This window comes from Phoenix dactylifera, unplaced genomic scaffold (genome assembly GCF_009389715.1).
Source record: "Phoenix dactylifera cultivar Barhee BC4 unplaced genomic scaffold, palm_55x_up_171113_PBpolish2nd_filt_p 000353F, whole genome shotgun sequence".
NCBI lineage: Eukaryota > Viridiplantae > Streptophyta > Magnoliopsida > Arecales > Arecaceae > Phoenix > Phoenix dactylifera.
Genome location: NW_024067811.1, coordinates 386,435 through 413,426, shown reverse-complemented (window position 1 = coordinate 413,426; position 26,992 = coordinate 386,435). Strand labels below are relative to the sequence as shown.

The 26,992-nt window shown below is 37.3% G+C and overlaps 1 protein-coding gene across 1 annotated transcript; it reads left to right on the top strand.

The window, feature by feature from the left end:
• Positions 1-17,071: 17,071 nt before the first annotated feature.
• On the top strand, positions 17,072-21,094 carry LOC103698268 (abscisic acid 8'-hydroxylase 3-like). The gene is made up of 9 exons (XM_039118465.1): positions 17,072-17,397; positions 17,491-17,809; positions 17,920-18,072; positions 18,161-18,409; positions 18,513-18,602; positions 18,845-18,923; positions 19,039-19,145; positions 20,346-20,464; positions 20,705-21,094. Exons 1-9 carry the CDS (start codon positions 17,201-17,203, stop codon positions 20,820-20,822), a joined length of 1,431 nt encoding a protein of 476 aa, XP_038974393.1. The 5' UTR covers positions 17,072-17,200; the 3' UTR covers positions 20,823-21,094.
• The last annotated feature ends 5,898 nt before the right edge of the window (positions 21,095-26,992 follow it).

The window sequence follows — 26,992 nt, the reverse complement described above, 5'->3', positions numbered from 1 at the left end:
GAATTAACTCCCCCTATTTAAAAATAATCTTCCACTAATTTCATCCTTAAGGTGTGTTTCCAAGTAATTAATACTTGACTTGATTCTTCTTATATACTTTCATTTACTTTGTCATTCATTTCCTCTTTTTTTTTGAATTTCTTTTCTTAACCAATTAACAAACATTTTGATATTGTTTTTTGTTTTTACTTTCTTATGCTCTATACTCTATTTGCTCCCTATCCGGTGGAGTTGGAAGGGGCACGAGGTACTACCACTAGCCTCCCTCTTGTGCCGTCCCTAATATACCCTACACCGAATAGTTGGGTCAAATAGTGCCGGGTACTACCACTAGCCTTTCCATTGGCACCATCGCTATGATGAGTAATATAGAAAATTTAAAAGGTTCATTTCAAACTCTCCCTGTTTAAGTGTAATTAATTACGGATTTTATCCCTTCCAAATGTGCCGAATATATTATGCTTGTTTTGCTTTTCCTTAAGATTGGAGTATTTGCCTTTGCTTAGATTTTACATCTCTTGAATAATATCCATTTTCTTTTCTTTATCTCTCTCTTTTTGTTATTCTCAAGTAATTTACATGAAAGAGCAGAATAAAGAAATAATCTTATGTATCATATAGATGTATATCATGCAAACACCATTTTCATTGTGCTCAAGGATTCATAATTTCTCACAAGTTATTTTAAATCAAAATTTTAAGCATAAACTTGTGTGTTTCATGGTTATGACATAGACAAAGATATATTTTAGTTTGGGCAAACCATGAAACAATTTCTAAAAGTATAAGTCAATCAATATATATATATAGACATGATATCAAAAATTAATAATTAAAGACCTTAATCATGCCATAATAAGATTTAAGTTATTGACTTTGCTCAATTAATTTATGAGAGAGGTATCTAGAATTACCAATTCATTCTGCATTCTTCAGTCAAATACCTACTAGATTTCTTATGTATGAACTTTTGGCTGAAGAAGGTCCTCTCTCTTGTTTGCATGTGAATGTTTCTTGTATCTTACATGGAGATATCCTTCAAGTAGAAATCTCTCATTTTCTTGCTCAAGGATCCTGCATTATTAACAAACTCCTTTTCTTTCTTGAAAGAAAGTCATTAGTTTCTTCAAGATACAAAACATTCATATAGCATATTTCTTAACTGGGTGACTCAATCATAAGATATGACAACAATTGAATGTTGAGTCACTTTACTCAAGAGATTGCCTAAATATAAGCAAACACATGTCACTTGAACTTAAGAGATAGTTTCATTAACCAAGAAGGTTCAAGGACAAGCATGTGAAGCAATAGAAAGATTTATCAAGGTCAAATCAATTTTTTATTTTCAGAATCAATTTAGCTTAGATTCTATTTGCTTAAGATAATTATCAATAAGACATGTTAGCTAAGTTTTAATCAATTTATCTTAAACAGTTGTTTCTATCAAAATTTAGATTATGAATCATTAGAGTTAGATTGAAGTCTTGCACAAGGGCACATAATGAGCATACAATCTGGTCTACTAGCTGTATGATAAAATAATTATTCTATCATGCTTCAATACAGCTTTAAAACAATAGATCTACTTTGCTCATCCTTTTCAAATTCTACAAGATGGGGTCATAGACATATCTTCTTCATGTCAATCTTCTATAAGAGTTTTCTTGTGGACTAACTTTGGTCAATGAAGATCCCCTTTCTTGTTTGGCTTAATTTGGAGTTCGAGAGAAAATGTTAATTCATTCATCATACATATTTCAAACTCACCTTGCATGAGCTTAGTAAAATCTTCATATAAATCTCCATTAGTAGAACCAAAAATGATGCCATCAATGTGTGCTTTGAGCAAGCAAGATATCACAGATTCATCTTTTTAATGTATAGATTTATCATTATTACTTTTTATCAAAAAGTTACTCAAGCTTTTATATATCATGCTTTTGATGCTTGTTCCAAATCACATATTGCTTTATCATATATGTAATGAGTATTTTTAAATAAGGTGGTTATTTTACATAGATCTTTTCTAATGAAATAACCACATAGGAGTGCATTCTACACATTCATTTGACAGAATTAAAGTTCATAAAGCAAGCAAATGATAATGGTGATCTTTACTTCTAATCATGCAAGAATCTTATCAAGATCTATTTCATCTTTTCTTGATTTAGTCTTTTAGTAGTCATCAATTTTTCTTCATTAAGTGCATTTCTGAAAAATCCAATTTGGTTCTAATTATTAACAAGTTTTTTTTTCAGATTGTTATATGTAAAAGATTAACCATATACATATATAATTTGATTTTAGTATTTTGATAATAAATCATTAGTCTCATAAAGAATAAAATAAATTGATACTTCTATAACTAGAATCTTTTCATGAATGTTCTATATGCATTGCTTGATGAATGATATCCAAGGATAGAGATATCTTTATCAGATTTGGCATTATTTTCATAAGAACATATCAAGCATAACGTGTATGACTGAAAAATATGAAAGATATGCAATGGTTCATTTTCCATTTTTCAGAAGATCAAAAGGAGTTTTCATCAAAAATAGATCTAATAGAAATCATATGTATGACAAGTAGCGATGATAACTTTTAAAAATCATTTAAGTAGATGACTATCATACACAATTGTCTTTTTCATTTCTTCAAGAATTCTATTAACCCTATTTTACTTAAGGTGTCCTTGGTGCTGAAATAATTAATTTCTGTATAAACTTTATCAGGATTTTGGTTTTCAACACTGTGCCATGATACTCTTTATCTTCACAGTTTGGAAACCTTTATCATTTGAAACACTTTTACAAGATTTAGCAAATACAGAAAATATTTTAATTTTATTTGCCAAGAACAAATCCAATGTAAGCTTTTGAAAACTTAGTGATGGAAACAACATCTTTAGATTTAGAAATTGATTTTTGTTTGTTTCCTTAGTTAGCATGCATAGCAAACTTTGACCTTTCAGAAGATAATCTAAGTAAGCCAATGGCAAGGTCTTTTGAGATTAAGTACATACTAGCATGAGTTGATTTTATATGCCAAAGATGGTTTCTATAATCTTGGTATTCATAGTGCATATATTCAAAAGCACACCAAGTACACATTATTATATCTATGATCAATAAACAATAATGCCATGGATAAAAACTCTCAATCAAGCATATAGAGAATTCATAGAGTTATTCTTAATAAATTGATTAATCATTTAGCAACTTATCCAATAGTGAGTAAAGTATACTATAAAATGAAGTGATTTGATTATATTTCCAAAAAATTTTTCTATATCACAAAATTGATCAATACTTGCAATTCATATTTTAATCAAATACTAAAGCAAAAATAATGATGAGATGCAAGGATTACTGATTTCATTATTATTATTATTATTATTATTTAAAATTACTTTTCATAAGTATGTTTTAAGTTTCATTTTTTGACGTGTGTCTAGAACACCCATTTGTATGAATCTATTTGTTCCATGGGTATCTTGGCACATCTATGTCTACATCCTCATATTTTCATTTTGGGTATCCAAGCTTGCTTGGGTCCTTGAGAGTTAGGACATATGGTTCCTTTTGGAACCCAGATTTGTTTAATTGTAATAACTTTATCACTTGATTTAATTATGTTAGAACGATAGGTAAAGTTGTTATGCCCATTCTTTTCATGTTTGAAATAAGTTATCTTATTTAATGGTTTGCTTGGTGAATTGATAACATTTTTCTCTAGAGATTTATTATTAAGTAAAGGAGTCAAGCCAAATTTTGATTTATCATAAGCAACATATTGGCTTTCAAACATTATTTTTAATCTTTCTGAACTTATAGTGAATTTGTTAATAAAAGATTTTAATTGGTTAATTTCTTCACTTAAGTTTTGATTTTCTTTAATTAAATTCTGATTTTTCTGAATCAATTATTCTGAATTTAACCTTAAGCTTTCATTTTCAGAATTTAGTTTGTCATATATTTCAGCAATAGAATTTTTTTCTTTTGAGATTTCGAGATTTAGCTTTTTAAGATTTTTATTTTTGATAGCTAATTTTCTACATTCACTATACAAATCATGAAAAGCATTTAATAGTTCATCATAAGAATATTCTTCATGAAATTCATTAGATTCAGATTCTACTTTATCTTCTAGTGCCATAAAACATAAGTTAGTTACCTCTTGTAGTTCATTGTTGCTTCTAGCTTTCAATTTCTTGCTTGAAACTTCCTTGGTCAAGACTTTCTTGCTTTTTATCTTTTTCTTCCTTTCTTCTTGCTTCCTCTTCTTCCTTGTCTTTAGGAAGCTTTTGAATCTTTCGGTGTTTGGAAATGGATCCTTGTTTCCATCACCGGACTCTTTGTTTTTTGAACTAATCTGCCTCAGAGTCGACTCGGGCTTTGTTGGAGTCAACTCGGCTAACTTGGGAGTCGACTCGAAAATACTTGGAGTCGACTCGTTTACAGGATCTTCAAGACTGTGCCTCTGCCTTTCAGACTGTTCTTCTCTAGGAGTCGACTCGGACAAACTGGGAGTCGACTCGGCTACTGTGGAGGATTCTGCAATCTCATTGTTAGTATGCAATTGAAGCACATGTGAGCTAATCTGAGATTTATCATATATAATTATTAAAGTATTCCAGATTTCTTTAGCAGATAAACATGCAGAAATCTTATGAAATATAGATTCATGGATAGCACGATATAGAAAGTTCATAGCGTTAGCATTCAATTGTGCTAAGTCTTTTTCATTGACATTTTGAGAGAGTGTGTGAGGTCCATCTATAATGATATTCCATATTTTATAGTTTTGTGATTGAACAAAAATTTTCATTCTAGCTTTCCATTGAATATAATAAGTTCCATCAAACAATGGAGGTCTGTTTATGGAAAGTTCCTCGGCAAATAATATGTTATGTGGGGTTGTCATAATCTTTAGCTCTAGTCGGTTAAGACTGTAATTAATAAAAGAGCACCTGCTCTGATACCACTTGTTGCCCAAGGTGACAACCCAAGAGAGGGGGTGAATTGGGTCTTTTAAAAACTTTTCAACTACTTCTAATCTTTTAGAATTAATTAAGCTAAGTTGTATGGATGCTTAGTGGAATTTAAACTTAGCAAGAGTATGATTCTAATATAATCAACTATTAAGCAGCGGACTCAATAAAAGATTAGTCTATGTTTGCCCAAGTATGCAATTCAATTGAATGAGACTTGATTAAGTAAATTGAATATGTTTGCAACTAAAGGATGCAAGGAGAAGAGTTAAGCAAGCATAGTATCTAAGTAAGTAAGTGAGTGAGGAAGTCAGACAACAAAGAGCATCACAAACACAACAAAAGTATAGTGGCTTGGTGCATCCCAGCACCTACATCCACTCCCCAAGACCTCTTGGGAATTTTACTATAATTTCTCAGATTACAGCCAGTTGTTTTACAAGCTCACAACGCAACTTGTTGTTTTGCGAGATCACAACGAACTCGGTCGGTTTTCACAGGCTCACCGACTAGAACCTGTCGATTGTTTTCACAGGCTCACAATCCAACCCAGTTGGTTTTCCCAAAGGCTCACCAACCACAACCTTACAACGATTATTTTTCGGGTTCACAATCAACCCAGTTGGTTTTCCCCCAAAGGCTCACCAACCACAACCTTACAACGTTGGTTTTTCCTTTGGCTCACCAATAAATCTTAACACCGTTGGTTTTTCCTTTGGCTCACCAACAAACCTTAACCGCTTGATTCAATCCCTTGATTGAATCAAGTTACAAGATATTAGACAAAGAATTTAAAGCAAATACAAGCTTCTTAACTAAGCAAATATAGCAAATATAAACAAATGGAGTAAAAAGAAGCTCTCAAACGAATTTTGAAAATGAAGGAACTCGGCTTCTTCTTTACTTGACCCTCTTCTGATTTGGCATGAGGTAGAGGATCATTGAGGCAGCACACGGATGGAGAGGAAGCTTTGGGATTCACTTAGATGCTCTTCTTCTCTCTATTTCGCTTTGGATGGCCCTTTTGTGCTTATGGGAGATTTTCCTTGTAATCTCTTTGAAATCTCTTTCCTAAATATTCTCTCCCACTTTCATACCCTCTCCCCTTGCTCTCCCCTTGATTTTATAGCTTTAGAGGGAGTGAGAACAAAAATCTAGCCGTTAGAGACAAAAATAGAACCGTTGGAATCAAGAAAAAACTAGCCGTTATGCCTCCCAGCGTGCTGGAGTCGACTCGGCTGAAGTAGGAGTCGACTCGGCTGAAAATCAACTCTCTGTTTTTGGCTGTTTGCAGTCCTGGAGTCGACCTGCAGTCTCGGAGTCGACCTCGGAGTCGACTCGAGCAGGAGTCGACCTCGGAGTCGACTCGAGCACTGTAGCACTGAAAATCAACTCTCTATTTTTTGTCTGTTTTCAGTCGGAGTCGACTCGTAAAGTTCCGGAGTCGACTCGAGCACTGTTCCTTGAAACTCCAGAGTGCCAGAGTCGACTCTGAACTTCCAGGAGTCGACTCGAGGACTATTCTTTTGAATCTTTCTTTGAATTTGCTCCTCCAACTTAAATCCTTTGAACTTGAAACTTGGGCCAATAAATTGTAGCTTTCTTCTAACTTTTTTTGAGAGCTTTTGAGGCCTTCTTGTATTTTTCCAACTTGCTATGTTCCTTGCAAAACAAATTGTCTTTCTTCTTGCAACACAAACATTAGTATTTATACTTCAAGATTTTGTGATCATCAAAATCAATCTTTAAATCAATCTTTGGGTCATCAAATATGTTATTTGGATAGGTCAACTTAGGTTCCCTCTTGCTAAGGTCAGTTTTGGTCACACATTAGCAATGTATCTAGCATGGGGATGTGCCTTACATAATGTATTACTAAACCTCTTGGTCAATAGGGTGAAACTAGTTATCTCCATAATCTTGCATAAGCTATATATATATATATATATATATATATATATATATATATATATATATATATATATATATATATATATATATATATATATATATATATATATATATATATATATATATATATCTTGTAATTCAGTCTCCAATCATTCCAATATCTTTGTATAACTATTGAGTAATACACTATTAGACCATGTGTCTATTCTAATATGGACATTATGCCATTATAATTATTTTTATGATAGACAGTTTGATCCTCACTTACATTTGGATCAATTAAAGTAATGTATTTCCTATCAAGCGCATAGTCCAAGTATCATTGTCAATATGCCAGTTTGTCTACAAATTTACTAGCCTTTAAAATGCAGCAAGTTGTCTTGCCTCTCAGGTCATGGAACACTTATAAGCTCGTGCATATGGTTCATACCTCTATCCCTGACTGTACTTTATGAAGTGGATTGCTAATTTTAATTTTTAATGTGATGAAATAAATGGGCGTCAAAGCAAGTTCTCACCTCAGTAAAGAAAGAAGACCATGAAGTCACAATCTACCTCAATAGCCTTCTAAGTATGATGCTTAACGTTACTTAAAGTTGTGAACTTATTTTGATTACTTAGATATATTCGATCCATTTTGTGGAACACACTTCGTCCACTTGGACAAACCCCTAGAGTACTCATGAACTTTTTCCTAGATCTATGTTCAATGTGTGATATAAGTATACTATTCATGTAATCATGAGAAACAAAAATCCATTTATTCATCCAATCAATATTTACAATTTATATGCAAATAGCTTTTCTTAGGGCATGCACTACTCTAACATGTGGTGCTCAAGTGTGTGCTTATGAGAGTGAAGTGTTTATGTGTGTCCTTAGTTGGCCTCCAGATCTAGAAAAGGTGATGGTCACATAGATACCTAATCAAAGCTTTTTTTTTAGACTATAATATGTTCAGTGGTAAAGCTATTCTGTGCACTTTCTTGATCAATTTGGCTTTACATATATACCTATAATTGACTGCTTAATGATGTGTTAGTGCATGGCAATATCATAATCCTACATTCTACTTAGTGTTCATCCTTCACCATCTAATGGCAATGATTGAAGGTGCTTTGGGAGTAGCTGGATTTTGTCACTATTGATAGAAGTCCAATCATAGTGGGTAATGAAGTCAAAGACTAATTTGATTGGGGAGAAAAAAGTAATTCCACTTGAACCTCTCAAGAAAATTTTAAAAAAGTAAAAAATTAGTGAAAGGAAGATTTAGGTCCTCTTTTTTAATTAATGAATAACAAATTATATGCATCACCTCTATCTATAATAATGAGGTCTATCCGTTCCAGAATGACTAGTGAAAATAATCATAAAAAGTCCAAAATCTTACATGAGGTAGAGCTTGACTTTGTCTTCAGTTGCTCCACCTATTTCTTCCCGACTGTTTGATATGCCCGATCAAAGTCTTTCTTAAAAAAGAAAAATTTTTCTTTGACTGTTCGTTTCGGGCCTCAAATGATGGAATTTGGCACTGACCGCTTAATGCATTCTTTCAAACTTAGGAAGTATGCAACCAGTATGCTATATCATCCTTCCTAGGTTAGAAAGAATTCACCCCTCGAATTCATTTCTTCATTAGATGTAGCACCATGGTATGGCATAAGGTGCTTGACATTAAAGATATCATGGGTGTGAATATCACTTGGTAGCTTTAGGTGGTAAGGAGAACCTCTCTATACAGCTGTTTGATTAAATATGCCGAAAGATGCTATAGCACAAGATAATGAACTATGGTGTGATAGCTAATCCTGCACAAGAAGGTGGGCAAGTGAAGGAGAAATTATTATCTACACTGTGTGCACCAGCATAATCGTGAATGAAGTCAATCACGACCAATAATTTCTATGATGATGTATCAGGATGCATGCTTGATGATTGGAGCCTGTAGGATCCAATGGCTATTATTAGCTATGTGGCCCCTATTAATAGCTATCGGGCTGATTCGGTACGTATTGGTGATATCTGCTAGGATCTAAAACAAGGTTAACTACCACCTTTTTATTTTTATTTTTTTTATTTTTTTTTATCAGGTGGATCTTTTGTTCCTCCTTTCCTCCAAGAACCATTGCAAGAAAAAGAGGCAAAGCTGGCGTATACAAGCCGACACTAGGCATAAGCATCGGTAATTTTGGCTCCAGTAACAAAATTTGCCGACGCTTCTAAGTTGCGTCGGCAGAAAATAGCGCTAATTGGGTGGATGGGGAAAGCAAATCATAAGACGACGCTTTTAAGTGTTGTCGGAGATAATAAAAAAAAAAGAATAGCACATATGACGTTTTTAAAAGCATCATCAAAGGTGAACAAGTTGAACAAAAAGAGTGGGAAGACGATGCTTAAAAGCGTCGTCGGAATCCCTACAATGCTCAACTAGTCTCATTATAAAAAAAAAAGGCCCATCCCTAGATCCCATGGTTGGAAACCTAGCTGCTCAAAGGAGGAGGAGGAGGAGGAGGAGACAGAGACAAAGAGAGGAGGAGGAGGAGGAGGAGGAGGAGGATGGAAACCCTAGCCTCGGATCCCACGGTACCTCCGCATGCATCTTCTCTCTGCAAGGCCTCCACCCACTACCGCTAGTTCTCTGAGAAGACAAAAGCGACTGTTGGCGATAGAAGTGAAGACAACCCACCAGGACCACGGATCTGCCCCTCCATCGTCTCTCCGCCCTCGAAAGTCAGAGATCTCGTGGTAGCGGCCCAAATTTATAGGGTTTATCCGGGATGGCACCGAAAGCGGCGTCGAGCAAGGAGATGGGTGGAGTCCTACATCGGGATGTCCACCGACAACATCAAGGGCATCATCCTAGCTATCTCCTCGAGCTTCTTCATCGGTGCCAGCTTCCTTGTCAAGAAGAAGGGTAAGGGTTTGAAGAAGGCGGACGCTTCTGGGGTTTGTGCAGGTAACTGGTAGATCCCCATGTGTTATTTTTTAAAATTTTTGTTGGGAGGGGAGAAAAGAAATATCCTTAGATTGCATCGGGGATCTTTTTGTTGGTAATTTGTAAATGAAACCCAGATGGGGTTAGGGGATCTTTTGTAGTTTATAGTAATTTCTAATAAAAAAATCATTGATGAGATTATATGTAATTTGTTATAATTTATAAAAAAAATATCATTAGCACCCAGATGAGATTATATATTTCTTTGTTGCAGCATCTCATTAATAGAGTTTGTAAAAGAAACATGTTTCCTAGCTTGAATTTCTTGAGCATGATCTTATTATATATGGAGATTTCCAACAAGGGACTCAATTTTTAAAAGCATATTATATATAGGGTTTCTTGGCAAATATTAGCGTCGGCGGACTTCAAAATAGGGCGACGCTTATAAGTGTTGGCATAGCTTCCATTTTTACTAACGCTTTTTAAAAGCGTCGGCAAAAAAAATTTTTACTCTCACCTAGCTGACGCTTTTGCGATGTTTTTGAAAACATCGGCGCCAAAATTACTGATGCTTATAAACATCGGTACAGACTCTAAAAAGCGCCGGAAAAGATTATTTTTTTTTCGTAGTAAACATAACACACTACATTTAATCGAAATAATTGTCAATATGTTATATCAGTCTGATTGCCATTATTTATTAAAAAATATCCAAATTCAATTTTTTGGATTTAAATAATCACTATTATGATGGCTATTAGTCATTATCATAACAAAAGGAAAAAAATAATAAAAAGTAATTTTTCTCCTTGTTGAAAAATCACTAAATAAAAGATATTTATTTGACTGTTTACAGGACAATATATTATGTTTATCTGGTCTGGAAAGCTCAATTTGTAAAGTATATTATTTTATTGAGTCAACAGTGCAGTAGTCTGTTTTATCATAAGATATACTCAATTTATTATACTTGCCTGATATATTTATGGGAGCTAAAGCAGTGGAGAATGGAGGAAAGTGGACCGGGATACCAAAAAACTCCACAACTTCTTATCTCATGGAATCAAAATTACTCTCCGACTTTAGAAGGTACCTTGTATTGGAACATTCTATGTTACAATAGAGAAGTATTGCAGTCTTTTAACTGTAGTAGTGGAGAATGAGGGCTTTGACTCCAATGTTATGAAAATTCCTTGCAAACTTTGACATGGTACTTAAAAAAAGTTGGGGCCGGGAGAGGGGGAGGGGGGAGGCAATTTTTAATGCGTCTCTCATCTCTTGGACTCAAAGCCGTTTAAACAAAAAGAGAAGAACAATGCACATATGAGCATGGATTTGTGTGGCCTTTCTAGAAAATATTAGTGTTTCCTACTTTCTGTTGCATTTAAACATATTTTTTTTACTGAAAATAATTATGAAGTTGTGCATATAATGTGAACGACAATCTTGGATAGCCTAACACAAAACTTTTTTGCATGAGTAAGATGACATTTTTTAAATCATTATATTAATTATTATACACTAAATAGTAAATTTTTAACAAAAGATTATAATTCCAATAATAATCATAAGCCATTCAAATTGGAAATCCATGGCATTGAATTTGTTCTAGAAAATTATATTGAAGCAAGAGCACGAGCCGAGTCATGATGGATGTACGTCGAGTTTGGATCCTTACTTGAGAGTGCCCGAAAATACATTGGGTTCATGAGTTCTAGCATTTAATTACATTGGATTGAGTCTATTTTATTTTGGTCTATTAGGTCACATTGAGTCCTTTTATTTTGGGTTTATTTGAGTTCTTGTTTTGGATTTGTAATTTGCTGATTTGAGTCTTTTAATTGAGTCAATGTAATTGATTGCCAAGTGGCATCAAAGGTCCACGTCATGTAGTGTGAAAGAGAACTTGGTCCACTCCTACTTTGATTAGGAGTCTTACTTGGTCCTTTGACTTGGTAAAATCCTACATTGGTTAGAAGTCCTTTAGCCCTTAGTATTTGAGTTTAATTATGAGTCTTAATCTGAGTTTTGTAATAAGAATAATTTTCTATTTTGTTTCAACGCTCCATCTATTTTAAAGGTGGACGTTGAAGAATAAAGACAGAATTAATTTTGGTTTTTAATTGCTCTTAAAATTGAGAGGCTTGAGGCTTCTTCTTCTTCCTTTGGTGAGACCCAAAGGTTCCTTCTTACTTAGTGAGATGCCGAAAAAGATTTTGGGTTAGGATAGAAGTGAAACTCTTCTATTCATCCCATAGTTATCATATACTACCCAAACCGCGGCACCTTCCATTGATCCTTCTTCCATCAGCCCACCTTCTTCACACAATAGTCCTAAATCCTTTGACGCCCTCTTCATCACAAAGTCCTTTAGGTTTCATATCTAAACCGCAGGTCTAAACTCTTCCTCCCACATTTTAACTCAAATTAGCTTTGGGTCTAACCAATTTCAGCCATCATCTACCAAAAATTCAGTAACACCCACCTCCGTACTGCATCAATTGGTATCAAAGCAAATCGATAAACATGAGTAGAAGAAGAAGTCATTCCTAGTATTATGATCCCTATTATGATGATCCCTACTACTATGATCCCTATTATGATGTTCCCTACTATGATGATCCCTACCATGACGATCAATACTATCCCTATAACATCGAATGACAACAAGATGATCTGATGGATGAAGTTCAAAATCAAATGGCTGCCCTAACATGGAAGATGGATGTTGTGGAGGCAGAACTACGATGTCATAGCCGTGTCAAACTACAAGTTGGGCGACGACCTTCAGAACGCAGCAACAAAGGCACTCTTTCTCCTCGAGATATTTTTTCGTCCATAAGATCTGAAATTTCTACAACTAGGGATACATATCTGGAGCGAGGAATAACAAAATTTAACAAAAAAACAATGAGTCCTATACCACAAAGAAGAGTCAAACACGATTGCTCTAAGTGCGGTGGCTGAGGGCACCTCGCTGACATTTGTCCTACTAAAGATCAGCAGAATTTCGACGAAGATCTTGGCGCTAGACTTGAAAATTTAAAATAATCGTTTGATGATGTCCCTACCGCTGAGATCCCTTTCCTTTTTTCTGAAGTTTCTCGTAAGCCTGCTGAGGTTGAGGACAAGAAAAAGGACAACGTGGAAGAACAAATTTCAGAGGTGATACTATCTGAATTTGAGCCTATTTCAGTTGATTTTTCTGATGTGACTCCAAAAGAATTGCCCAAGAAAGACAGCTTGAAAAATTCAGCGGAGATCAAACATAAATTCGGGACCATGTTTGCATCAATTGCAAAGGGAGATGGTTCTAAAATTTTAGAAGAAGTGTCATCTGATTTTGAAGTGGATGATTTGATCATTAATGGATGCCAAGAGAAACAAATCATATTAGCTGCTGCAGCTTCCCGACGTTAACCCGGACTCACATCCCGTGTGCACCGATCTCGCGTCCCGCGCGCACTAGACCTATGTCCAGCTGGGTTAGGATTTTTCCGGCTTGAATCAGCCCACGATCACTTGGGCTAGAAATCTTCAATTCAGCCCCAACTCGGCAGAGTCAAGTACTTTCTCAGTAGAGGAGAATTGATGCAGGAGCACGAGCCCAAGTCACGATGGATGTACATCGAGTTTGGATCCTTACTTGGGAGTGCCCGAAAATATATTGGGTTCATGATTTCTAGCATTTAATTACATTAGATTGAGTCTATTTTATTTTGGTCTATTAGGTCACATTGAGTCCTTTATTTTGAGTTTATTTGAGTTCTTATTTTGGATTTGTAATTTGCTGATTTGAGTCTTTTAATTAAGTCCATGTAATTGATTGCCAAGTGGCATCAAGAGATCTACGTCATGTAGTGTGAAAAGAGAACTTAATCCACTCTTACTTTGATTAGGAGTCTTACTTGGTCTTTTGACTTGGTCAAATCCTACTTTGGTTAGGAGTCCTTTAGCCTTTAGTATTTGAGTTTAGTCACGAGTCTTAATCTGAGTTTTGTCATAAAATTAATTTTCTATTTTGTTTCAACGCCCCATCTATTTAAAAGGTGGATATTAAAGAATAAAGGCAGAATTAATTTTGGTTTTTATTTACTCTTAAGATTGAGAGGCATGAGGCTTCTTCCTCCTCCTTTGGTAAGACTCCAAAGGTTCCTTCTTCCTTGATGAGATGCCGAGAAAATCTTTATGTTAAGATAGAGGTGAGACTCTTCTATTCAGCCCATAGTTATTATATACTATCCAAACTGCGGCACCTTCCATTGATCCTTCTTCCATCCACCCATCTTCATCATACAAAAGACCTAAATCCTTTGGCGGTCTATTCATCACAAAGTTTTTTAGGTTTCAAATCTAAACCGCAGGTCTAAACTCTTCCTCCCATGTCCCAACTCAAATTAGCTTGGGGTCCAACCAATTTCAGCCATCATCTACCTAAAATTCAGCAGCACCCACCCCCGACTGTGTCATATATACTCGGAAAAACTTTAACTTATATATTAAGTGTAAAATTATATCAATTATGCTAATGTGTCAAGTATAAAGTATATAAATTGATTAATATGTAGATTTTTGATTATGAGCAAGTAATCTCGAAATAGGAATAGAATTGAATTCATTGCATTTTGATGATTAGATGACGACAAAGCATAGCATATATTTTTAAAACCGTCTATGTTCAGATTCACTTGATGGTTAGCTTAAAATCCATCAAAATTCATTATTTAGATCATTGAATTTTTTTTTAAAGTATTTAGATCATTTTCAAAACTTTAAATGATTAATTTGGATGGATAATCATGAGTTTTGAATCGATAATTCTTTATTAAGATTCAATGTTTCTTTTATAGTCCAACTATTGTTTTGTTAAAAAATTAATTGACATTTCTGAGTGAAGGATCAACATAAAAATTTGCATTTGTCTAATAATGACCAAGATATTTTTATTATAATATCTAACCAGCGGTAGTGAAACATTAAGTTTGGTATATATCTACAACTAAGTCCAGCGGACACGACCAAGGGCCCACAACCTTATAGGGCTATGTGGTCACATTATGACCCTTCCTAGTAATGCATCGAGTGCCGCACATTTGGGACATCTTGGGGTACTTGTACTTTGAAAGGAGCTGCACCACATTAATGGTTTTAGCAAGTCGTGGATTTTTCGTAGGATGGCTCCAACATTAATAAGTCTAACAACTAAGATATCGGAAAAGATATCTGGATATTAGTATCCGTCTACCTATCATCAGCTGTGATGACTAATTTTATTTGTTATATAATCTTTCTACTATTTTGGCCTAGTGGATTACAGTGATATCATATTTTGAGCGATGCAAAATTTTAACTGAGCCAACTACGATGATCTTACAATTAAATAGACTAGCAACCGAAGATGTGTAATGCATGTTTAAAAGTGATGATGATAATGATGAATACATTAAATAAAAAATAAAAAATAAAATATACGGATTAGAAAAAAAATATTAATATTTTTAATGTTCTTGTTTTTTTATTTTAAAAAGAATAGAATGAATGAACAACCCTGTAATGATCTTTTATTCAGAAACTCTTGTCATTAATACCAATATTATTAATACCAACCCATGTAATACGCGTGATATGTTTTTGCTTTTGTTTTTTCAACTATTTTTGAAATGCAATATAGAAATACTGCAAATTATTATAGATATAAGTTTTAATAGCCAAATTTCTATTAGACGTTAAGAAAAGAACTTTATTGATGGCTATACAGAAACTCTCATCATTAATATTGATGTTATTAATTTCGATGTACAAGTGTCATGTAAAAATTCTCATAATTAACAATGGCACTCACATGATGAGTGGAGAACTCTGCACAAAATCTCCTTGTAGGAAATCTTGTCCTTAATACCTACCTCGTGCAATGTTTAGAGGGTGAACTATTTTCACATTTTTCTAGCTATTTTTCAAATGCAATAAAGTAATATAATAAGTTATAAAAATAAAAGTTTTAATAATAAAATTTTTGTTGCATATTAAATAATGAATTTTGTTGATGGCCATACAGAAACTCTCATCATTAATATCGACGTCATTAATTCCGACATCCATACGATGAATAGTGAACTCTACACAAGCTATGCCTGTATGCAAAAACTATCGTAATTAACACCGACATCCACATCATGAATAGAGATCTCTGCACATAAGCTTTCGTGAAGAAACTCATGTTGTTAATACTCTGAGCTTGCATGATGATCAGAGTATATTATTTTTTTCTAGCTATTTTTCAAATGCAATATGACAATGTAACAAATAAATTAAATTAAAGGCTTCGATAGTCAATTTTTTTATGCACATTGAGCAATAAATTTTAATATTGGCCAAGCAGAATAATACCAATATTATTATTACCTCACACTTAATAAATAGAGTCAATTGGTTTGGATAGAGAATAGAGATAGTTAATCAATGTACCTCATATATCTAGTATCTTAGTCATATCTTTATAGATATTTATGAGGATACGGGTCAAAGATATTCTTATCACAAATTTTGACCCACATAATGCAAAAGCGCAAATTTTATTATTATAATGAATTTTTTAGAAGCATATGTCAGGAGATACGTATAGAAATAGTATATTCAACTCATTTACTTCCGAGAGAGAAACAAAAGAATGCATTCTTCTAGAAACCATGAGCTACAGGAATGTTAAAATAATTTAATCAACTTTGGGGATCAACAACTATCGATTCCACACACGAAATTCGATATCGATTTTCTAGGAAATGCTTTGGAGTGTGGACCCAAATCGGTTGCCATGCGTGATGTTACGATTGGTGCTCCGCATTACAAACCCGTCACTGACCCTTGAAATGCGCTAATACCCCCACGTCACATGGCACGGAGTACATGGAGCATTGCTCAAGGAGGTTGGCTGGGCCCCTTATTCAGAATAGGTAAGCTTCAATTGCGTAACCCTTTTTCTCCCTGTTTAATTTTCTTTTTCGAGATAAGCTTTTTTGTATTAATTCACTGTAATCTTTCTCTTCCCACTATATATACTAAGATTTGGTAGACCCGTGTGGGTGATTTTGTTGTTAATTGTTTTCCAAAAAAATGAAAAAGAAAACGTTTGGTAATGGATACTAGTGCTGTATACTAGTGCTGTATAAGATCCCAATTCACCCTCCTCCCCCTCTCCGACCTTCTCTATATAAACCCACCAATGCTTTCTCCAGCCCCACTCCGAAGATCCTATCAAATTCGTATTTCCCACCCCCTCCTTCTCCCATACCAACTCCCGCGGCAACAAGAGATAAAGGAGAGGTGTCTCTCTCCATCTTGGTTTCTATTGCAGGGACATGGAGATGTGTTATGAAGTTATCTGCACCTTCCTTCTCCTGGCCCTTCTCGCCTATCTCCTCACGAGAAACCACACGAGAAGACCCCAAGCAAAAGTGAAACTCCCGCCGGGTTCCATGGGATGGCCTTACATAGGAGAGACCCTTCAGCTCTACTCGCAAGACCCTAATATCTTTTTTGCCACAAAACAGAAACGGTTCCGCTCCCTCTTTCTTATGATTGCCTCCTTGTTCCCTTGCTTTGGGTTCCTTTTGGTGCATGGGACTGAGTGAGTGAAGTTGTATTATAGGTACGGGGAGATCTTCAAAACCCAGGTGCTGGGTTACCCTTGTGTGATGCTGGCCAGCCCGGAGGCCGCCAGGTTCGTCCTCGTGACCCAAGCCCACCTCTTCAAGCCCACGTACCCTCGGAGCAAGGAGCGGATGATCGGCCCGTGGGCTCTGTTCTTCCACCAAGGGGACTACCACATGCGGCTGAGGAAGCTGGTGCAGAGCTCGCTAGCGCCGGAAAACCTCCGCGGCCTCGTCCCGGACATCGAAGCCACCGTGATCTCCATGCTCGACTCGTGGGATGGCCATGTGGTGAAAACATTTCATGCAATGAAGAAGGTTGGTAGATTTTGCCTCCCATGATCGATGTTTAGTTTCATATGTTTTGGCTGCTGTTAATTTCTTCTCCGATCATGATCATTTCTTTTTCTTCTTTTGGGATCATGTAGTTCTCCTTTGATGTGGGCATCCTCACAATTTTCGGTGGCCGACTAGAAGAACACTACAAACAAGAGTTGAAGAGGAACTACTTCATCGTCGACAAGGGCTACAATTCATTCCCCATTAACATTCCTGGAACTCTATTCCACAAAGCAATTAAAGTAAGGAGGAGACCTTCATCTCATGTGTTCTCTTTTCCTTCTTAGTGTCTCAATTGTTCCTTTTGCTATGAATTTTTTCTCTAAATAGGCCAGGAAACGGCTACGTCAGATGCTGGGTGAGATCATGAGCGAGAGGAGGAAGAAAGGAGTGATGGAGAAGGATCTCTTAGGCTGCCTCATGGACTCATCAGGCGACAAAGATGAGCACTTGAGTGATGATCAGATCGCTGACAACATCATCGGTGTACTCTTTGCGGCGCAGGACACCACCGCCAGTGTCCTAACATGGATCTTGAAGTATCTCCATGACAACCCGAAGCTTCTCGAAGCCGTGAAGGTAGTACGCATTCGGAGGCCTTGAGCCCTGGATTTCTAACCAGTTGGTAATTAGCCGATGATGATGGCGACTCTAGCTGAATCTTAACATCCCTTTCATGCAGGCAGAGCAAATGGGTATACACGGGACCAACGGGTATGGAAAGCAACCCTTGACATGGACCCAGACCAGGGGCATGGTCCTCACTCATAGGGTAAGCCCAACTCTTCTCCTTCACACAAAAGGAAATGGATATTTCTCACATATAAGCCTTTGTGCTCATGATAATATGAAAACTCATGCGATCATATGTTTAGCCTCACATTAGTTATTCGTCGAAAAAATCTTGGATACGTAAAACTAAATAATACCTTTCGGCTAGTATTTTTGGATGAGATTTTGGATCATTACAGATGCACCATAAAAAATAATGGCACTTAATTTTCTTTGATGTAGATTATATTGGAGAGTTTAAGAATGGCAAGCATCATTTCTTTTACGTTTAGGGAGGCCGTGGTTGATGTGGAGTACAATGGTATGTGTTATAGCTGCAGCACGCTAGAAAAAAACAGTACAAAAATTTTCTCTAACCCTGGTACATGAAGATACGCAAAGTCTAATATGTTTGACGATATGCTCCTGGGGTGCAGGGTACCTTATCCCCAGGGGATGGAAGGTGATGCCTTTGTTCAGGAACATACATCATAATCCTGAATTTTTCAGAGATCCACAAAAGTTCGACCCTTCTAGATTCAAGGTACATACGTATGGTTGGATTCAGTTATACACCATGACATCAATTGCTTTCTTTTAGATGTTATGGATATATATGCTTTCGAATGACAGCCTTATGATGTACCCAAAGAAATGACAGCTTTATGGCAACTTCGGCCCACCTCAATTATCTCATTAACATATAAAACAGCCTATCAATTATGAGCATTATATATTTGCTTTAACTGGTATTATGTAATGGTTAAACTGGTTAATTCACTATTTTAAAATAGTAATTTTAGTTATCATATCATTTTAAATGAATACCTAAAATGAGGACATTGATATATTCTTTAATTTCACGTAATAAATATTTCCAGCATTGTGACATCACAATTACTGTACACATTATAGTAGCTAATAATTTCTTGATGTAATCTTTTGGATTAAATATAGGCACTTAAATTTTTCTTCGAAAACCCACTTAAAACTTTCAGTTTTATTTACAATAAACTTGGCACATGGTAGTCATATCTCTTAAGCACGCAAAGCAAAGAGATTCACTTGGTCAGCATAGAAATTGTCCATGTGAGAGCACTCTCTTTTCTCTTTACCTTTTATAATACTCAAGGCTTTTCACCTGGCTAGTTTGCACTAGAAACTTGAAAACAATTTTTAAAATATTATGTGCATTAAATTGTATCTATATATATATGTATGTATGTATGTATATGTGTGTATATATATATACGTATGCTTATACGTATGCATATATATATATATATATGTATATATATATATGTATATATATATATATATGTATATATATATATATATATATATATATATATATATATATATGTATATATATATATATGTATGTATATATATATATATGTATATATATATATATATATGCGTGTGTGCGTACATGCGTGCATGTCATTTAAAATGGTATCACATACCGAAAAAGTCATCCTTAATATGAGTAATGTACCAACTTTGCTTCAACTCTGTCCAGTCATCCATAACAATCAAAGTGAAGAACTGTATAACTAATAAATCAAAATATTATGTGCATTAAATTGTATCTCAGAAAAGATCAATTAACAAAATTACTGCAATCATAGTTTTGACAACTACATTTCCTTTTACTTTTTCAAAATTATATATATATATATATATGCGCGTGCGCGTACATTTGCCCTCGCTATTTAATTTTATTTTTTTTTGGTGAATACAGACTGCACCCAAACCCAATACCTTTTGGCCATTTGGAAACGGCGTTCACTCCTGTCCTGGCAATGAGCTAGCCAAGCTTGAAATATTCATCTTGATCCACCATCTGGTGGCCAAATACAGGTGGGTCTGAGTGAAAGACTTGGAGATACGCATATATTCGATTTCATCTAGAAAATGCAGGAAACCTCATTTTGATGGTTTTTGCCTCTTTCTCCTTGGAAGATTCCATGGGACAAAGTGGAAAATTGCAACATAGAGAAAGACAAAGGCTGCTCTAAAACTTTAGGAAATCAAACAAAAAAATGGTGGATTCATTACTTATATAATTTTTCTTTTCCCTTGTTTGAATTTGGTTTGCAGGTGGGAAGTGGAGGGACCCCAAAGTGGGATTGAGTATAGCCCATTTCTGGTCCCCAAGCATGGTCTACCAGCCAAGTTGTGGAGAGCTTCGGTCATAAGCAGCAGCGGCGCCGCCTAATGGCATCTGCCTGCACTTTAGAAATCCGGCCAGGAGTGCGCATTTTGCGCCACTTGACCTCACTAGATGAATCTCAGTGTCTAGAGCACCAAGTAGAGAGAGAGCCTCAATTCCTATCGCTTCTTGTGTAACAGAATATATTATATTTATGTTCGATCAAGCGGATCTCTATCACTCTCGCATGTCATTTGGTCCCCCTTCCAACTAGTAATTTGCATTGCAAATATCCATTTGGACAACGAAATAACATGTCAATGTGATATCATCCTCGATGCCATGGGCCCTACATTGGATTTTATGCATGTTACATCGCCACGTGTCATCGCACAATGCTCCAAGTGTACGTGTCATTTGCATGGCCCTCCAATGGAGCGGTTGTCTGGGGGCTAAGTGTTGCACTGCCATTGGCTACAACTAGGGAGGGAGGGAGGGAGGGGAGAGAGAGAGAGAGAGAGAGAGAGAGGAAATTACTCACCTCCAAGATGTGTGGCCAATGGCCCAACGAGGGATTTAGCTGGTGGCCAATGACCAACCCTAGGAGCAAGGACACTTGGGTGCCCCAGTGGCAAAACGTACCGTAGCTCCAGATGGCTGGCTTGATTTGAGAGTCCTCTGGGGACGTTGGGCAATGGACACATCATGCCGACCTCGGTTGACGAGAGGCAATCGCACAATGATGTTGGGAATGACAAGCCTTTGTACAGAGATGTGGCAGGGGTCAGGCATACGACAACATAGATGTGGTAGGGGTCAGTCATACTATCATTCAAGGACATGAAATCAAGTAACCCTGAGAGAAGTATGTTGTACGGGCATTTGTATGGATGTCAAATGTACAGTGGAATTGGGGGGATGGGATTCTTCCTGTGGGGACATTGGTCCTTGCAGTCAGCTGCCTCAAGGAGAAACCATGGTCCACCTTTTTGGTGTTGGTCTTCGAGTCTGTCCAACGCTGATTGGCTACATTGCAGTAGGTGCGAAAGTTGGCTCTTTTCTTTTCTCCCCTTATGATTAGATTATTACTTCAATGTGCGCCAACACTTAATTACAATTCCCTAAATCTGGTCCAAGTGCTGAACTTTCATCATCTCAAAAGTTGTGTGAGAAGGATGGAAAGCTAGAGATCTCATGATAGTATCATTATAAGACAACATTTGTGCAGACACAAACTTGGGGCACATTAAGCTAATTAAATAGGCAAAGCTAGCTTGCCCGGCGTTTCCATTTGAAAGCTTGTATTGTTTAGCAAAATATGGCTTGAAAGCAGAGTTGAGGTGAATGCTCTGTGGTATATCAATGACAAGGAACTCATCTATTGGAGAAAGAGCACGTGCACCTACACAATGATTGGTTGCCATGGGGATGGAAAATTCCCAAAATGTTACAAAAGCAAGAGCTACAGAACATCTTATAAAATTGATGTCTGTGTCTTGGGTACATTTGCAGCACTGAAGGCAACTTGGAAGGTTTGTAGTTGAATTCGTCCGCCCAAATGCCGCAGTTGGATCAATAGTCTTTAGGCAAATTTGGTTGTCATAGAAACCATAAACGTGGCAACTATAACGAGGCAATCATATACAAAGTTAGTAGCCAATGATCCTAGCTAACCAGGTCGCAAGTGTGGGTTGGACTTCTGGTAAGCCACTTTTGTTGACCTACAATTATAGTATGTTAGACCGGATGGTATCGAATATACCATACTACCGGTTTGGTACCGGTGGCGTACTGACATTCGATACACCAGGTGTACCGCATACCGTACTATACTAATACTATACTTAGGGCTGCAAATGGGTCAAGTCGGGTCGGATCCTGAGTGACCCCGACCCGACCCGATTTTTTGTTCGGGTCCTAATTTTGGACCCAGACCCGACCCGGTTGAAATTCGGGTCGGGTCGGGTCGGGTCGATGCCGACCCGTTCGGTGTTGGGAACCCGCCTATGCTGCTGATATTTCAAAACAAAAATCAGATTGCAGCGGAATCGGCATAAGCGGGATCGACGTTCATCGCATGGACGCTGTTTCTAGATCGTTCGTAGTTAAGATAAGGATTAATACTTTTAAACCTTTAAGGGAGATCAAATCTTCACCTTGTGCGGGTAGATGATCACCGCAAACTGAAGCTCGTGGTTTTAGGTTGAGGGTTCGTTTGAAGCCGTTCAAACGTCCGGCCTCTACGGGTATCCACACGAAGCAGAGGACCTGATCAAAGATCTCTTGTCTTTCCGGGGTGCTAACTCCCTTGCAAAGACTTCTTTTGATGGCTGATCTCCTCTCTTTCTTTCAACTCTTGAATATGCTTGAGAGGAGGAAGAAGAAGGATGAAGAAGAGGATGAAGAAGAATCCCCACGCAGCCTTCTTTTCTTCCTTGCGTTGGATGAAGCAAGGGAAGGGGAGGAGACCGCCAACACTTGGAGTTCTTCTTCCCTTGCTTGCGGCTGAAACAAGGAGAGGGGAGAGGGTGGCCACGGCACAAAAGGGAGAGGAAGCAATGCTTTTAGGGCGCCGGCCTCATATGCCCTTTTATAGCCATCAAGGGCTCCTCCAAAGTAGGAGCCCTAGATGACTTTCCAAAGAGGGGGCGCCGGCCCCTTCTCTTGTGCCGTACCAAGTGATCAAGGGGGAGGGGCTTGCGCCCCTCCCTCTTGGTAAACCCTAGTCCACATTAGGGTTTGCATTGCCCTAATGTGGTCAAGCCCTAATCCTATTAGGCTTAGCCCAAGGGTGAACCAATGGATCCAATCTAGGTAAGTCCTAATCCAATTAGTACTTGAATCAATTTTGACTCAATTGAACTCTTCAATCCTAATCCAATTAGGAGTCTTATTGATTCATTAGATTAATAATTAATTGTGACTTAAGAAATCCTAATCCATATTAGGATGTATTTAATTTTAGTCCTAATCCAATCAGGACTCAATTTGAATCCGAAGTCCTAATCCAATTGGGACTTCTAGGAATCCTATTCTAAGTAGGAATTCACATTGAATTCAAAATCCTATTCTAAGTAGGATTGTGGGAATCCTAATCCAAGTAGGAATCCCAGTCCTACTCCAACTAGGATTTCCAGTCCTAATCCAATTAGGACTCTAGGAATCCTACTCGAAGTAGGACTCTTGTTTCAAGTCCAATTAATTAATTTCCTTTGTTCCTTCTTCAACTGAATATCAATCGAATTGATTACTTGTGATTCCCAATCACTATTCAACCATCAGATCGGTCAATACTTCTAGTGTGTGTGACTCCATAGGTTCTACTCTGACTGGTAGTGAGATATATTGTGATCTCTATCACAATATCATTGAAGACTCCTTTCAATGGGTTGGAACGATTCCAACTCAACTCATTAGGGTTTATCGATCATCAAGATAATCCCTATGAGTCCCACCATCCACCAGTGACACCTAGCAGCATGTAGTGGCTACCCAGTAGAATAGAATGGTGAACCTCTAGGTGCAGTTAATATGTGATACAGTCTTACTACTGTGGATCCCTACAGGACGGAGGTCATGGACAACTCGTCAAACCCCATCGTCTGTCATATGTGAAGATTTATTCGACTTAAGTTCGAGAGTGGAAAACTCTTTCTCCACTGTGCATACTGCCCCGGCCGAGGTCTTACGAACTTAGTCTTATAAATCACATAGGATCTCTCCTTATCTATCAAGGTCGATAGATTCCTTATAGGTGCATACCCTACTCCTACAGTGAACTTACTGTAGCCAATCTACACTGCATGGACCCATATGGCTAGGGACCATGTATGTGTGCAGTCAAACTACAATAACCTCCCTGTGAGTAGCCGAAGCACCGCAGGTCAAAGGACCAGTCACACTACTGCAACATCAAGCAAGTCACTGACGAGTGGATAGACATCCAAGTGACTTCTTGTCTTGGTCACGCTCAGTACCCTTGTTCTCTAACAAGCACCTGCACTATCACTTCAGTGTCCCTACACTGTGGACTCAAGTCTCGTCCATTCAGAAGGAAAGTGATCTGTGCACTGATCGGATCAATCACCGTCCTCGTGATGATCCATTGATCAGGAGCATTTAGAAATTAATCACCAATGACACATGGCTCAAATTCTCAACTCTTGAGAATATGCATCACTATCTTATTAATTTCTTGGACGATTCATAGACACATAAATAATATGAATGAAAAGATGCCTTCTATTTATTCAATAATAAATAGTCAAGTACAAAATTATGTCCCTAGAATTAACAATGTGTCAGCCAGATTGGCTTCTAGGGCATACATCTAACAATCTCCCACTTGCACTAAAGCCAATCAGTCATATATCTAAGCCCCATCTTCTCAAGGTGGGCTTCAGTCTTTTGCTGACTTAGCTGCTTAGTGAACGGGTCTGCCACGTTATCCGCGGAGTCTACTCTCTGCACTTCTACATATTTATTCTCAACATAGTCGCGTATGAGGTGGAAGCGCCGCTCTATATGCTTGAACTTCTGATGAGACCTTGGCTCCTTAGCAAGAGCTATGGCGCCATTATTATCGCAGTAGAGTGTTATGGCATCTGATGTCATCACGTCTAACTCTGCAATGAATTTCTTGAACCAGAAGCCTTCCTTAGCAGCTTCAGAGGCGGCGATGTATTCAGCTTCCATAGTAGAATCAGCAATGATCGGTTGTTTAGAACTCTTCCAATTCACCGTACCACCATTGCACAAGAACACATATCCAGATGTTGATTTCCTATCATCGACATCAGTCATGAAGTCTGAATCTATGTACCCTTCTACCTTTAACTCTGATGATCCTCCAAAGACCAAGAATAAATCTTTAGTTCTTCTCAAGTACTTAAGAATATTCTTTACAGCTGTCCAGTGTTCTTCACCTGGATTCGACTGATATCTGCTTGTGACACTCACAGCAAGGGCTATATCAGGTCGTGTACATAGCATGCATACATGAGGCTCCCTATTGCCGATGCATAGGGTATCTTGCTCATGCGTTGAATCTCTTCAGATATGTTGGGGCACATCTTCTTGGAGAGATGAATTCCATGCCTTAGGGGTAAGAGACCCCTCTTGGAGTTTTCCATGCTGAACCTCTTCAGCACCTCCTCTATGTACATCTTCTGTGAAAGGCCAAGCATCCTTTTAGATCTATCTCTATAGACCTTTATTCCCAAAATATAGGATGCTTCCCCAAGGTCTTTCATGGAGAATTCTTTTGACAACCAGACCTTAACCGAGGTTAGCATGGGAATATCATTCCCTATTAGGAGGATGTCGTCCACGTACAGTACGAGAAATACGACAGCGCTCCCACTAACCTTTTTGTAAACACACGGTTCCTCTTCGTTTTTGACGAAATCAAACGTTTTGATTGCGTCATCGAAACGAGTGTTCCAACTCCGAGATGCTTGCTTTAGTCCATAGATGGACCTTTGCAGCTTGCAGACCTTGTGATCTCCATCACTGGAAGTGAAACCCAAAGGCTGTTCCATATAGATATCTTCATCAAGATGTCCATTCAGGAATGCAGTTTTCACATCCATCTGCCAGATTTCATAATCATGAAATGCTGCAATGGCAAGCAATGTTCGGATGGATTTTAGCATGGCTACAGGTGAAAAGGTCTCCAGATAGTCAATGCCTTCGCGCTGACTATACCCTTTCGCCACAAGTCTTGCCTTATAGGTCTCTACCTCTCCATCCGAACCTATTTTCCTTTTGTAGATCCATTTGCATCCAATAGGTACAATACCTTCTGGTGGGTCTACTAAGGTCCAGACTTGGTTGGAATGCATGGAGTCTAACTCTGACTTCATGGCTTCCAGCCATTTCTCGGAATCGATATCAGATATCGCCTCGTTGTAGGTTTTGGGATCCTGTATGTGATCCCTATCTCCCACTAGGAACATTTCCTCGGTATCCTCTTCTAGTATACCTAAGTATCTATCAGGAGGATGGGAGACCCTTCTAGATCTACGAGGTGGTCGAGGGACATCGTGTACTGGCTCTGTATGAATGGGTTCAATAGGATCCATGACTCGTTGCTTTTCAGAGACTTTCTCTTCAAACTCAATTTTCCTCCCACTGCCTCTATCAAGGATAAACTGATTTTCCAAGAATATGGCATGACGGCTCACAAACACATTGTGATCCTCTGAGACGTAAAAATTGTATCCTAATGACTCTTT

Excerpts from the sequence above, each read along its gene's own strand:
- LOC103698268 (XM_039118465.1), top strand. The coding sequence starts at position 17,201 with ATGGAGATGTGTTATGAAGTTATCTGCACCTTCCTTCTCCTGGCCCTT. Across the intron at positions 17,810-17,919 it reads CATTTCATGCAATGAAGAAG|TTCTCCTTTGATGTGGGCAT; the intron begins GTTGGTAGATTT and ends GGGATCATGTAG. Across the intron at positions 18,603-18,844 it reads GCATGGTCCTCACTCATAGG|ATTATATTGGAGAGTTTAAG; the intron begins GTAAGCCCAACT and ends TCTTTGATGTAG.